This window comes from Strix uralensis, chromosome 2, assembly GCF_047716275.1.
Source record: "Strix uralensis isolate ZFMK-TIS-50842 chromosome 2, bStrUra1, whole genome shotgun sequence".
In the NCBI taxonomy this organism is placed as follows: Eukaryota; Metazoa; Chordata; class Aves; order Strigiformes; family Strigidae; genus Strix; species Strix uralensis.
Window position 1 is genome coordinate 120,001,366 of NC_133973.1, and position 12,607 is coordinate 120,013,972.

At 43.4% G+C, this 12,607-nt stretch overlaps 1 protein-coding gene across 2 annotated transcripts in view; it reads right to left on the bottom strand.

Moving 5' to 3' along the window:
* ZC3H12C (zinc finger CCCH-type containing 12C) overlaps window positions 1-12,607 on the bottom strand; it is a 46,562-nt gene that overhangs the window by 11,281 nt on the left and 22,674 nt on the right. For both annotated transcript variants that reach the window (XM_074860113.1, XM_074860112.1), the window contains exon 3: window positions 701-840. In XM_074860113.1, the coding sequence (XP_074716214.1) occupies window positions 701-840 (140 nt within the window). The remainder of the gene's footprint in view (window positions 1-700; window positions 841-12,607) is intronic.

Consider the following 12,607-nt stretch of genomic DNA (forward strand, 5'->3'; position numbering starts at 1 on the left):
CCCCTCCCTTTAAAGGTAGCCATATTTAAAAAAAACCCCAACAACCCAAAAAACCCTAATTCCCCCTCCCACCTAAATTCTAGGGATTTTTTTAACCCCGAATTCTCCTCTGCTTCAACTTTAGGGCAGAAGGAGGATGACTCTCCAGCCTTCATACAGAATCAATTAGTCTGATCAAGAAATAAAAACCTCTACACCTTTTTTTTTTTCCTAGATAAACATGTTCAGAATTAAAATTTTCAAAAGCTGTCTCACTTGCTAATAGTAATGATGAAAAGGGGAACCGTTCCCTTTCTGTCAGGACAATTCCCGTAACCCCAAGCATGGGCAGTGACTCACAGCAGGTGACTGGCAGACAGGCCAGCCTGGCAGAATCTGCTCACTACTAGATCACCCAGCGAATCACTAACTACAAACCTCTTCACTGCCAATGCTACATGGGCGTAACAGATTTAAAAAATGGCAATTACATTCTTCAAGAAATAAGTAGCAATGTTAATGGAAAATTTATCAGGCGAGCAGAACAGGAAGACTTGGGGACGGCATTGCTTTGCCTTTTTCCTTCCTGAAGATCACAATGAAGTTACTGCACCAAAGATACTTTCTATTATAGTCTTTCATTTCTAAAGATTTGTTCATTTGAGCAGTAGAATGCTGTGCAAAGCATCAAACAAACCAGCGAAGGTGGAACAGAGCTTACCTGTGATAAGAGCATCAGGTCTTGACTGTTCTTTCCTCCATGCTGGCACAAACACAGTAACATCCTTGTGGCCTCTTTCCAAAAACCAGTCTACCGCCAATTTGATTCCTCGACAGGAAAATACTTCTTTGTTTCCATGGCTGAAACACATTAAAATTCCTTATTATATGACTTTGCATTTCTATGACTGTAAACAGAGCACAGCGAAACGCAGATCTCAAAGCCACGCTCTTCACTTGCTCCGTGGTTTCTAAAGGCAGCCGGGAGTCAGTCTGAGCCTTACCCAAATATCTATATACACAGATTTGCAAGTAATGAAAAATATAAGTAGGGAGTATTAAAAATCCTCATAGCCCATCCAAAAGTACAGGGTGTAACAGCCACCACAGAGATTTGACGAGGGAAAGCAGGACGCCTGAAATACCAACATGAAAAAGTGCAATGTGCTTAGGAAATGCCAGCAGATGAGTACTGAGTGCCAGTGTGCATGGCCGCAGGGGAAGAGACAGCAGATCCCTGCTGCAGGAACTCTGAGGTCCCATCTGAACAGGGAAAGATAGAGTAGGTGGTCTCCAAGCTCAAGTGGATGACAGGCACTCTTCAGGACAGATTAGAAAAACTGGAGAGACTGTCCAAAATCAACATGACAAAACAAAGAATTTGCTTAGTACTGCACTTCAGAAGAAGAAATTAATTGTATATTAAAAAAGCCGTGGTGAGACAGTTAAGCAGAAACCGATCAGACAGAAGCAAAACAGAAGAGGTGCATCTGTTGTGCAATAACTGTCTGAGGTAAGGCAAAAGACGCAATTATGTAATTTTCTAAAGGCAAAAGAGTCCACAGCCAACTTCTACATCCAGTTTCGGGCACAACATATTACAAAAGACACAGATGAACTGGAAAGAATCCAAAAGAAAGTGAACCAAGACTTATGGGGAAAGGCTGAAGGAAGTGCATTTAGTTAATCTGGAGAGAAAAGACAGCCTGTGGATGAACAAAACAATCTTTAATATACAGAAGGCAATTAAAATAGAAGACAGCAATCATTGGGTGTCCATGGAAAACTTTTGGTACCCAGCTCAACAGTGGAGGTGAAGGGAATGAGGGAACACCGGGGCTAGAGGAGGTGCTTCATGAGGAGCAGGTACACCCCCAGAGGGACTTGCAGCCTGTGGGGAACAGGAAAAGTGCAAGAAGAAAGGAGCAGCAGAGAAAAACTGCGACGTCTTGATTCCAACCCCCCTGCCTCTCTGAAGGGACTGAGTGTCACCTGCAGCCAGGACAAGGCATAGGAGAGGTGTCTGGAGTGAAGCTGTGATAAGAAAGTGGAGAGGACAGGTGTTTGGAGTGAAGCAAGCCTGGGAAAAGGAGACATGTCTTTCCCCCTAAGTATTTTAATGTCTGTCTTTTTTGTTTCCTAATACCTGAATCAGTAACTAAATATTTATGTTAAGCGGCTATAAATTAAATTAAGTTCCCCAAGCTGAGTCTGTTTGTTATGCAACAGTACTTGGTGAGTGACTTCCCTGTCATTATTTTGACCCACAAGTTTTCTTGCTCCTGTTCCTCCTATTTTCTCCCCTGTTCTGCTGGTGGGGGGAGCCGTGGCCAACCCACCATAGTCCCACTGAGTAAGGACAGAAAAGTCCTTAACTAGCATAAAGAACAGTTAAACAGTACGTTAGAAAAAGCTTTCTAACTGATCGGTGGGACAGTCTGCCCATGGATTTTGGGCAGTGTCCTCACCAGACACTTCGCAGAACAAGTCAGACAGCTCCTCTGGGGCCAGTCTGGGTTCTCCAGGCACAGGAGGAGATGAGCAAGTTTTGTGAGGTCTCTCCCAACCCCACAGCTCTATGCAGCAGAAGAAACACAGGGGCATGGCAGCAAGCCGTTACCTTTCACTTGGCTGGCTTGTTGCATATAGCAGGTATGCCACAATCTGCTTTCCAGAAAGGTAAGACAATTCTTTCACTATGGAGTGATTTGTGAAGGGGACAATATGATGATGGATAGCATCAGGGATCCTAAAAGTTCCTCCTGCTTGCATGTTTTGTGGTAAATAAAAATACAAAAAATGACAAACTTTTTTCTTTTAGTAGGACAATTTTAAAGTACTTAAGTGTTTCCAGCTTTCTAAAACAGCACTGCTGTATGTTCCTTGATGGTTTGAGGGAGCTTGAGTAATTGTGCAATGGATGAAGTGCCACAGTAAAAGTGAGAAAAATTTTGAAATAGTGTTCAGATTCCAGAAGCCTGTGAAGAAGGTGGTGTACACATTCACCTGTGTCTAGGTGTTCAGAGAGTACTAGTCATGGCTAACACCTCTCACAAAGCACCATCCTCAGCAGAGGCTGTGTTGAAGGTCACAGGCCCCAAACAAAAAAAAAGAGGGGGGGGGGGTGGAGTGGAGAGGGGAAAAAAAGAGCTCACTGCCATTATCTGGATTTAAATAAGAAACTGTACTCCTTCCTCTTCTAATGATGCTGAAGCCAGGACCTAGAAACATAATCATATACATTTGTAGATTTTAACTGGCACAGGGTACTCCAAGGATACTTTAAGTCCATCTTCTGTGCCTATAGGGTTACACTAAGAACATTGTCACAGCAAGATATCTAGGTATCTCAATATCCTGTTTAGCTATGGTTATAGGCTTCTGCAATAATACATTCCCTGGTTTGTATGACAATATCATGTAATACACTGTTACACAGTAATAACACTGTAATAATAAACCATACAGCACTATTTTTTCTAGGCTTTGTTTTATACTATACAACTATTCCTGTGCTTGTTTGGCTGAAAGAGTAGTATCTTCATGTATTTCAAAACTTCCCAGGAATGGGAAACCAAATCACACTCAGATATGTCATCTTTAAAATGCACATGCACACATTCATAGAAAAAACGGCCAATAGTATTTCCAGCCATGGCAAGTCATATTACATCTCTCTGCGACACAAAATCAGGGCACATGGTGCTCATTCAATACCCAGTGGGCAGCCATAATGGCTCCTTTGCAAAGCCTGATACAAGAAGTTACTGTTCATGCTATCAGCGGGTCACGTGCAACCATAAACATGTTGCAATCCATTTTAAAACAGTCAGGAAGGGCTTGTTCCAGCTACTAAATTCCAGTGGAATCACTGTACTGTTATTACTCTAAACAATCTCCATGGTTTCAAATGGATAAAACTACTTTTCACTCCTGACAGAGAACAAGCATTTTGTTAGACTATATTTTAGTAACAGTATGTTTCTTCCCGTAAGCCTGAGAGATCATTTCTGGAATGAAATCCTGGCCTTTCTGAAAGAAATGGACATTCTTGCCTATTGCTTTCCATCAGGTTGGAATTCAAGCCACGCTTTTAAAGGCAGGGGGAGGACCAGGCACTTCAGCTCCTTAGTTTTCTCTTGCCTAATACAGACTATTAAAATTCTTTCATCCAGAACATAAATTTTAAATAAACGCTATGAAACAGTAATGGGAAATGCATTACAATACATGCTAGCTTTTCTGCATTGCTGAGCAAGTGGATTTATAGCTCATATAAATCTTCACGTTTTTTTCCACTCCTTTTCAGACACATGCCTAAGCTGGTATCTGAGTGGATACAAATTTCAAGAAATTTAAATATTTAGTGAGAAAGTCTGTGAAAAAGATGTGCAATTAAAATTTGTTCTTTTCTTCTGTTTTGTTGTCATGCAGATTTGATGCTCTCCTTTTTGTGATCTTTGTGCTTCATCAGCTTTATGATACATCATATGGTGAAAAGACTGAAATCATGCTGCTTCTTCTGACTTTGACAACTAATCAGAAGGAAAAAGAAAAAGAGGAGAAATGTTTGTATTTCTTTGTCAAGAAACTTTCTCTAAAAAAATATCTTCCCAATTATTAGAACTATGTGAAAGTCAGGATGACAGCTGTAGCCCTGGGTGAGACATTGGTATATACTGCTGTGGGTCTGCTTGCTGACTATGTTTAATCTTCCACTCTTAGTTGAAGGAAAATAAAGTATATTCCTTACAAAGTATCTATTTCTCTTTCATATCATGCATGAATGATTCTTTTCACCACCACTTTTATATTTAGCCTGTTGATAGCTGTGGTTTTATTTTTAAATGAAAAAAAAGGTGGTATAACACTTCCTGAGCAATAATCAATCAAAATTTTCTAGGCTAGGAGAGTTAGAAAGTGGTAAAACATCTGATAAGAACATTTTCATTTCTCTGTTACCTTCCTAGCCCCCAAATTAGATTTTCAAGTGACTGTCTTTAAAAGACTTGTGGTATACACTCCTAAAACACTGACTACTTAGAATAGTTGCAACACTTCTGGTGTGCTCTAATGCAATATTCAAACCAACACAGAGCTCTCAGATTTTGAAAGCTACAGAAAACATACACACTGATGACAAGAGACATTAGAGCTGAGGTCTACAATAATGTCTGTTGCAATACACACACAGGTTTTTATACAACTGAAATCTGGACACATCAAGGTACTCCCATGTAAAAAAATATTGATTAAAAACAAGAATAACAAAACTAAAACACAGATCCGCCTGGTAAATTCAGAGTTATCAAGGTCTCTTCTTCTATCATGTCATAGGAGGAAAATGGTGTTCAGTCCATAGCATAGAGACATAAGAATTTCCACCCTGTACCATATTAGTGACTCATTAGCCTGGCAGCCTGGTTTTGTCACTAGCCTCATCTTTTTTTTTAAAGCTCTGCTAATTTCCTAATCACAGAAATAATTTGTCCCAAAGCATTTCTCAGTAACCCAGGCCTTCTATCAGTCCTGTATTTGCTCCTTATATATATATATATATATCTCTCTATATCTATATCTTGCTGCCGACACGAAGCAGATGAAACAGTTCCCGAATGGTTTTTTCCATTACCCCATGACAAATTACTTGAATGCTTTGAGGTCTTCAAAGGAAAAAAAGCCTTGGAAGCTGTAACGTCTTTCAAAACATCTTCTGTCTGTAGGGCTTCCAGCACGAGGGCACTCTGCAGAGCACGGCAAGTGCGGTCACCAGCCAGGCATACATGCGGGTGTCTGACCAAGCAAGAGTCACGCACTCAGCAGTCAGGGGTCAAAACAGGCAAAGAGAAGTTATGCTCAAAGCTGCCAGTGACCAGCTTCTATCCACATGATCATTACTTGTTGGAAAAATATTTTTATCTATTCCTTAAAGTGACTTCTCAAAATAACTTAAGAAACTAGACAGCCAGTGTCACTGAAAAATGAACATCTGAATCAAGGCACCACGATACAGTCGTGTCTACCAAGCTCAGCAACACACAATCTGAGAAGAGGCTATGCAGCTAAATAGTTAGTTTGTTAGAATACATATGCAATTAAATTGCCATATGAAAACTACATATGACACAGATAAGACAATCAAACCATCCTTTCGTTGACACAATTTGCAGTTGTGGAAAAACTTCTTTGTAGACAAAATATCAGCAAACCATTTACTATGGCCAAATGACCTGCCTCACGGTTACTGAACAGGGACAAAACTCAGTTGCCTAAACAGAGATGTTATCTTCGTGTTGCACTCTCTGTAAGCACAACAGACTTCTGTTTTGCCTATATGTTTTCAACATGAAGTTTTATTTACGTTTACATAAAATTTGAAACTCATTCTTTTTTTCTATTAGCAAAGAAAGTCTGAAGGCACCCAAGGTAGGCAGTGAAAACTAGCAAATATGGAATGGAAGCAAATGAATAAAATAATTAGTTTTCCCACTGTCTTTGTAGCCAACAACTCTGGTTTCTTATTCCTTGCTTCTTGGCGGCAAAAGCTGGACTTTGATTCCAGCAAAGAGAAGTATCATGGCAATAACCAATTTTAGGCAGTTTTCAGCATTCCAACCTTATCCTTGAAAAGGACGAACAAAGGAAAAGGACTGTGCAAATATGCTGCAGTATATTTCTCTCTTCAGGAGCTCTTCTCTCTCAACCTCAGCAGTAAAGGGCAATCTTAAAAATGAAGGGACAAAGAGAACCTCAAAACCTTGCCTCTGCTGCCTCATGGAGAAACAGGACCTTCTCCTCTCCGTTCCAGACTGCGGAGGCTCAGCTGAGGAAGCTTGAGATGCATGAAGAGCAGGTCCAGTTCTGGAGAACAGACAGATGTAGAGGTGAAGAGCTGATGATCTGCTGTTGCTAGATGGGCAGAGATCACCTTCTTTGCCTACCTCAGTTTACGTAAAGGTAAAATTTAGGGTAGTTTAAATCTCATCGCATAGGGATACAGAACTACTATTGACTGAGATGCGTTACCTCTCTAGTATCTATGCTGTGCAGTTTACACTAAATAAGGTCCTGAGTGCATTTTTATGTCAGTGGACAAATGTCTGTCTTACCTGCATGGACTACGACTCTAAGTGAAGATTTTACATTACAACATCATCATCTACGTGCAAAAGAACCCCACCATATGAAGCTGGGTTATTGCTACACAGTTCCCTGGAAAGTCAACACAGGCCACTGCTCAGTCATGTCAGCATGCCTGAATCCTGGGTCCTATCCCTTAGTCCATCAAGTGTCTATCAAGAGCTCCACAGCTGCTCTAGGGGATTATCTAATTTGCTGTTCAGCTCTGATTTTAAGTTTACACACACATATGGAAAAACTGGTCTCATCTGTAAGAGCGTTCTAACAAAAGACTTTGTGTGTGTTAGGCTTTGTGTGTGAAAGCTAGAATAATGAAAGAACAAGACCAGATTTGAAGTATCCCACAAAAATTAAATGGCTACTCTTCAAGTCACAGCCTGCAAAAGTCACGCTTCTGCTATTCAGTTGAAAGAGGGGGTTTGCTTTTTTTTGAAAAACTTCAACCAATTCATATTCTTTAGCCAATATTGGAGCTTTACATTTGAAATACACAGATGCATCTGATCAACTGTCTTCAGTTTAAAGCACAAATGACAAGCAATGCCATCTCAAAGTATAAGAAAAGCTTTCCAAGCACTACCAAAAGGCAGAAACTACAAACTACAGTTTGCTAAAGCAGCTTGTCTGGAACAGGAGTAGTTACCAGACTAGACCATGTTGGCTCTGGCTGGCCAGAGTAAGCTATTCTGGACCAAACCTTGTTCTGTGCTGCCCTCAAGGAACTCACAAATCCACCCACCATCAGATGACTAGATGCAACCAGTTACACAAATATGAATATCCAGTCACACAGACACATCCTTCTTCCTTTGTGTCAGACCTAGCTGACCTCCCGACCACAAAAATATCATGTTTCATTTACAGGTCTAATGGAAAAACAATCCTTTCTGATCTTGTTTTTTCCCCTGAATTAGGAAGCTGAATCAACTAATTTTGCAGCTGTACAGTCACTAGATGAGATGCAGGTAGGAAAGCATCCCTGGCAGTAAGATAGAAGCGAGGCTGAAAGTAAGGCACTCTTGTGCCACTTGTTAGTCTTGTGAAACCTCAACCTTACTTAGTCATACAAAGGAGAGACAGGGCAGCATACAGTGTTTGATTCTTCCAGAAGAGGACAGCTGTCTCATCCAACTTCTATTACTGGACATCACTCACCAAAACCTTCTCCACAAAACTTCCTCCCCCAAATCCTCCCTCAACTTCCACCCCCCAATCAAATACATCCTTTAAAGGCAAATTAGCAGTTCTTACCTAGAATAATTCTAATAGTAAATGGTATCATCAAGTACATGTATTACAACATGGGAGTAAGAATATAGATCAGAGGCTACCCATTTCTGCGAGAATGTAGGAGAGTGCTCCCAAGAACATCTCTCAAAAGACTATCTACAGTCTTGCTTAGGGCACAGGCACATTTCCCTTTAGCAGCTCCAAAGTGAACTCATTTGCCACAGCTTGGAAAAGCAAAGTGGAAAGAAAAGAATAGACTGTGCCAATTTATAGTTAGTTACTCGTAACAGGACCCTGGACATTTAGACACAGAAATTTGAACAAGATTGTCTGAACTGCAGGTGAATTCCTGTATCTCCCCCACTGCTTTGAACATTGCTCTTTTACATGTAAAAGCTGAAATCTTTCCTTCTAAGTATTTAAAGTCCTTATTTACTATTACCTATTTTCTTGAAGGGGAAAGGACAGATCCCACCAGTAAACAATTGGTTGCACCGCTGGTATCAGCAACAGGGACTCATCTTTTACAAACATTGGACTGACTTTCATAATCAAGGACTGATTTCTAGGAAAAAGTAGGATCCACTTGACCAAGCAGAACAAAAGCATCTTCGCCAACTGGCTGACCAAAAGCAGAGCAGAAGTGTCTTTGCCAATAGGCTGGCCAACACAGCAGGGCATGAGCAATACAGGAAGTTTCTGGAGTGCATTGATGATAACTTCTTAACATGGGTGACTGAGGATCCAACAAGGGAACCTGCTGGACCTCATGCTTACAAACAAGGAAGAACTGGTCAGAGATGTGAAGGTCAGGGGCAGCCTTGGCTGCAGTGACTGTGAGTGGTGGGATTCAGGATCCTGTGAAGAAAGAGCAAGGCAAAAAGCAGGATCACAACCCCAGACTTCAGGAGAGCAGACTTTGACCTGTTCAGGAGAATTCCATGTGATTTGACCCTGGAGAGAAGAGGGGCACAGGAGAGCTGGTTGATTTTCAAGGATCACCTCCACCAAGCTCAAGAGATTGGTTCACCATGATGTGCAGGAAGTTGGGCAAAGATGACAGGACAAGCCTTTTCCTCAGTGGAGGTTAGAGAACACTGAGATGGGACATTCCCGAGTTGCTGGGCCCTGATTGGATGCACTCAAGGGTGTTGAGGGAGCTGGCTAATGACATTGTGAGGCCATTCTCAGTAATCTTTGAAAGGTTGTGGTGATTGGGGATGTTCCTAAGGACTAGAAGGGAGCAAATATCCCTTCTATCTTCAAGGAAGGCAAGAAGGAAAATTCAGGGAACTACAGGCTGGTCAGCCTCACCTTGATCCCTGCAAAGGTGATGGAGCAAATCCTCCTGGAAGCCCTTTCCTAACAAATTACGTAGACTGGGTGAAGGTGATTTGGAACAGTCAACGTGGATTTATGAAGCAGAAATACGCTTGACCAAACTCAGCCTTCTATGGTGAGATGACTGTCTCAGTAGATTAGGAGAGCAGTGGATGCTGTTTATTGCAGCTTTAACAAAGCTTTTGACACTGTCTCTTATAACATCCTCACTGACAAATTAATGAAGTGTGGGCAAGCTAAGGGGACAGAGAGGTGGACTGAAATCTGGCTGAACTGCTACACTCAAAGGGTTATGATTAGTGGCATAAAGTCTAGCTGGAGGCCAATCAGTTTTGGCGTACCCAGGGATTGATATTGGAGCAAGCACTGCTTAATGTCTTTGTTAATGACCTAGATAGCGGGACAGAGCGCACCCTCAGCAAGTTTGCAGAGGACACGTAACTGGGAGGAGTACACCAGATGGGTGTACTGCCATTCTGAGGGAACCTGACAGGGTAGAGAAATGGGCCAACCAGGTACTTCTTCAGCAAGTTCAACAGAGGGAAATGCCAATCCTGCACCTGGGGAGGGTTAACACCAGGCATCAGAACAGGCTGGGAGACAACCAACTGGAAAGCAGCTCTGAAGAGAAGGACCTTGGGGTTCTCATGAACACCAAGCTTGACCACGAACCAACAGTGTGCATTTGTAGCACAGAAGGCCAACAGCCTCCTGAGTTGCATTAGGAAAAGCATTGCCAGCACGTCACAGAATCAACTAGGTTGGAAAAGACCTTGAAGATCATCTAGTCCAACCATTAACCTAACACTGCTAGTTCCCATCTACACCATATCTCTCAGCGCTATGTCGACCCGACTCTTAAACACCTCCAGGGATGGGGACTCCACCACCTCCCTGGGCAGCCCATTCCACTGCCTAATAACCCGTTCTGTAAATAAATACTTCCTGACATCTAGTCTAAACCTTCCCTGGCGCAACTTGAGGCCATTCCCTCTTGTCCTATCGCTTATTACTTGGTTAAAGAGACTCATCCCCAGCTCTCTGCAACCTCCTTTCAGACAGCTGTAGAGAGCGATGAGGTCTCCCCTCAGCCTCCTCTTCTCCAGACTAAACAACCCCAGTTCCCTCAGCCGCTCCTCGTACGACATGTGCTCCAGACCCTGCACCAGCTTCGTTGCCCTTTTCTGGACACGCTCGAGTAATTCAATGTCCTTATTGTAGTGAGGGGCCCAAAACTGAACACAGTAATCGAGGTGCGGCCTCACCAGTGCCGAGTACAGGGGTAAGATCACTTCCCTGTCCCTGCTGGCCACGCTATTTCTGATACAAGCCAGGATGCCATTGGCCTTCTTGGCCACCTGGGCACACTGCTGGCTCATGTTCAGCCGGCTGTCAATCAACACCCCCAGGTCCCTCTCTGACTGGCAGCTCTCCAGCCACTCCTCCCCAAGCCTGTAGCGCTGCTGGGGGTTGTTGTGACCCAAGTGCAGCACCCGGCATTTGGCCTTATTGAAACTCCTACAGTTGGCCTTAGCCCATCGCTCCAGCCTGTCCAGGTGTCTCTGCAGAGCCTCCCTACCCTCGAGCAGATCAACACTCCCACCCAGCTTGGTGTCGTCTGCAAACTTACTGAGGGTGCCCTCGATCCCCTCGTCTAGATCATCAATAAAGATGTTAAAGAAGAGTGGCTCCAAAACCGAGCCCTGGGGGACACCACTCGTGACCGGCCTCCAACTGGATTTAACTCCGTTCACCACAACTCTTTGGGCCCGGCCATCCAGCCAGTTTTTTACCCAGCAAAGCGTGCGATCATCTAAGCCTCAGGCAGCCAGTTTCGCCAGGAGAATGCTGTGGGAAATGGTGTCAAAGGCCTTGCTAAAGTCAAGGTAAACTACATCCACAGCCTTTCCCTCATCCAATAAGCAGGTCACTCTGTCGTAGAAGGAGATCAGGTTTGTCAAGCAGGACCTGCCTTTCATAAACCCATGCTGACTGGGCCTGATCCCCTGGTTGTCCTGCATGTGTTGTAAGATGATACTCTGGATGAGCTGCTTTATCAGCTTCCCAGGTACCGAAGTCAAGCTGACAGGCCTGTAATTTCCCGGATCATCCTTCCGACCCTTCTTATAGATGGGTGTCACATTGGCCAATTTCCAATCTGTCGGGACCTCCCCGGTCAGCCAGGAAATGATGGAAAGCGGCTTGGCGAGCACCCCAGCCAGCTCCTTCAGCACCCTCGGGTGTATCCCATCCAGTCCCATAGACTTGTGTGTGTCTATGTGATGTAGCAGGTCACTGACTCTCTCCTGGATTGTGGGGGGGTCGTTCTCCCAGTCTCTATCATCTGGCTGAGGGGGCTGGATTCCCTCAGTACAACTAGTCTTGTTATTAAAGACTGAGGCAAAGAAGGCATTAAGTACCTCAGCCTTCCCCTCATCACTTGCTACCAAGTTTCCTTCAGCATCTAGCAGGGGATGGAGACTCTCCCTGGTCTTTCTTTTGCTATTGACATACTTATAGAAACATTTCTTGTTATCTTTGATTGCTGAAGCCAGATTAATTTCCAGCTGGGCTTTGGACCTCCTGATTTCTGCCCTGCATAGCCTCACAGCATCTTTGTAATCACTGTGATCCTTCCCCTCTGCTCAGACTTGATGAGTCGCATCTAGAGTGCTGGCTTCAGTTCTGGGCTCCCCAGTATAAAACAAACATGGACAATAACTGGAGAGAGACCAGCGAAGGACAACAAAGTTAACCAAGGCACTGGAGCACCTGTCATACAAGGAGAGGCAGAGAGAGCTGGGACTGGAGAAAAGAAGGCTGAGAGGATCTTATCCATGTGTATAAATATCCGATGGGAGGGAATTAAGAGGATGGAAACTGACTTCTCACTGGTGTCCAGTGAGAGGACAAGAGG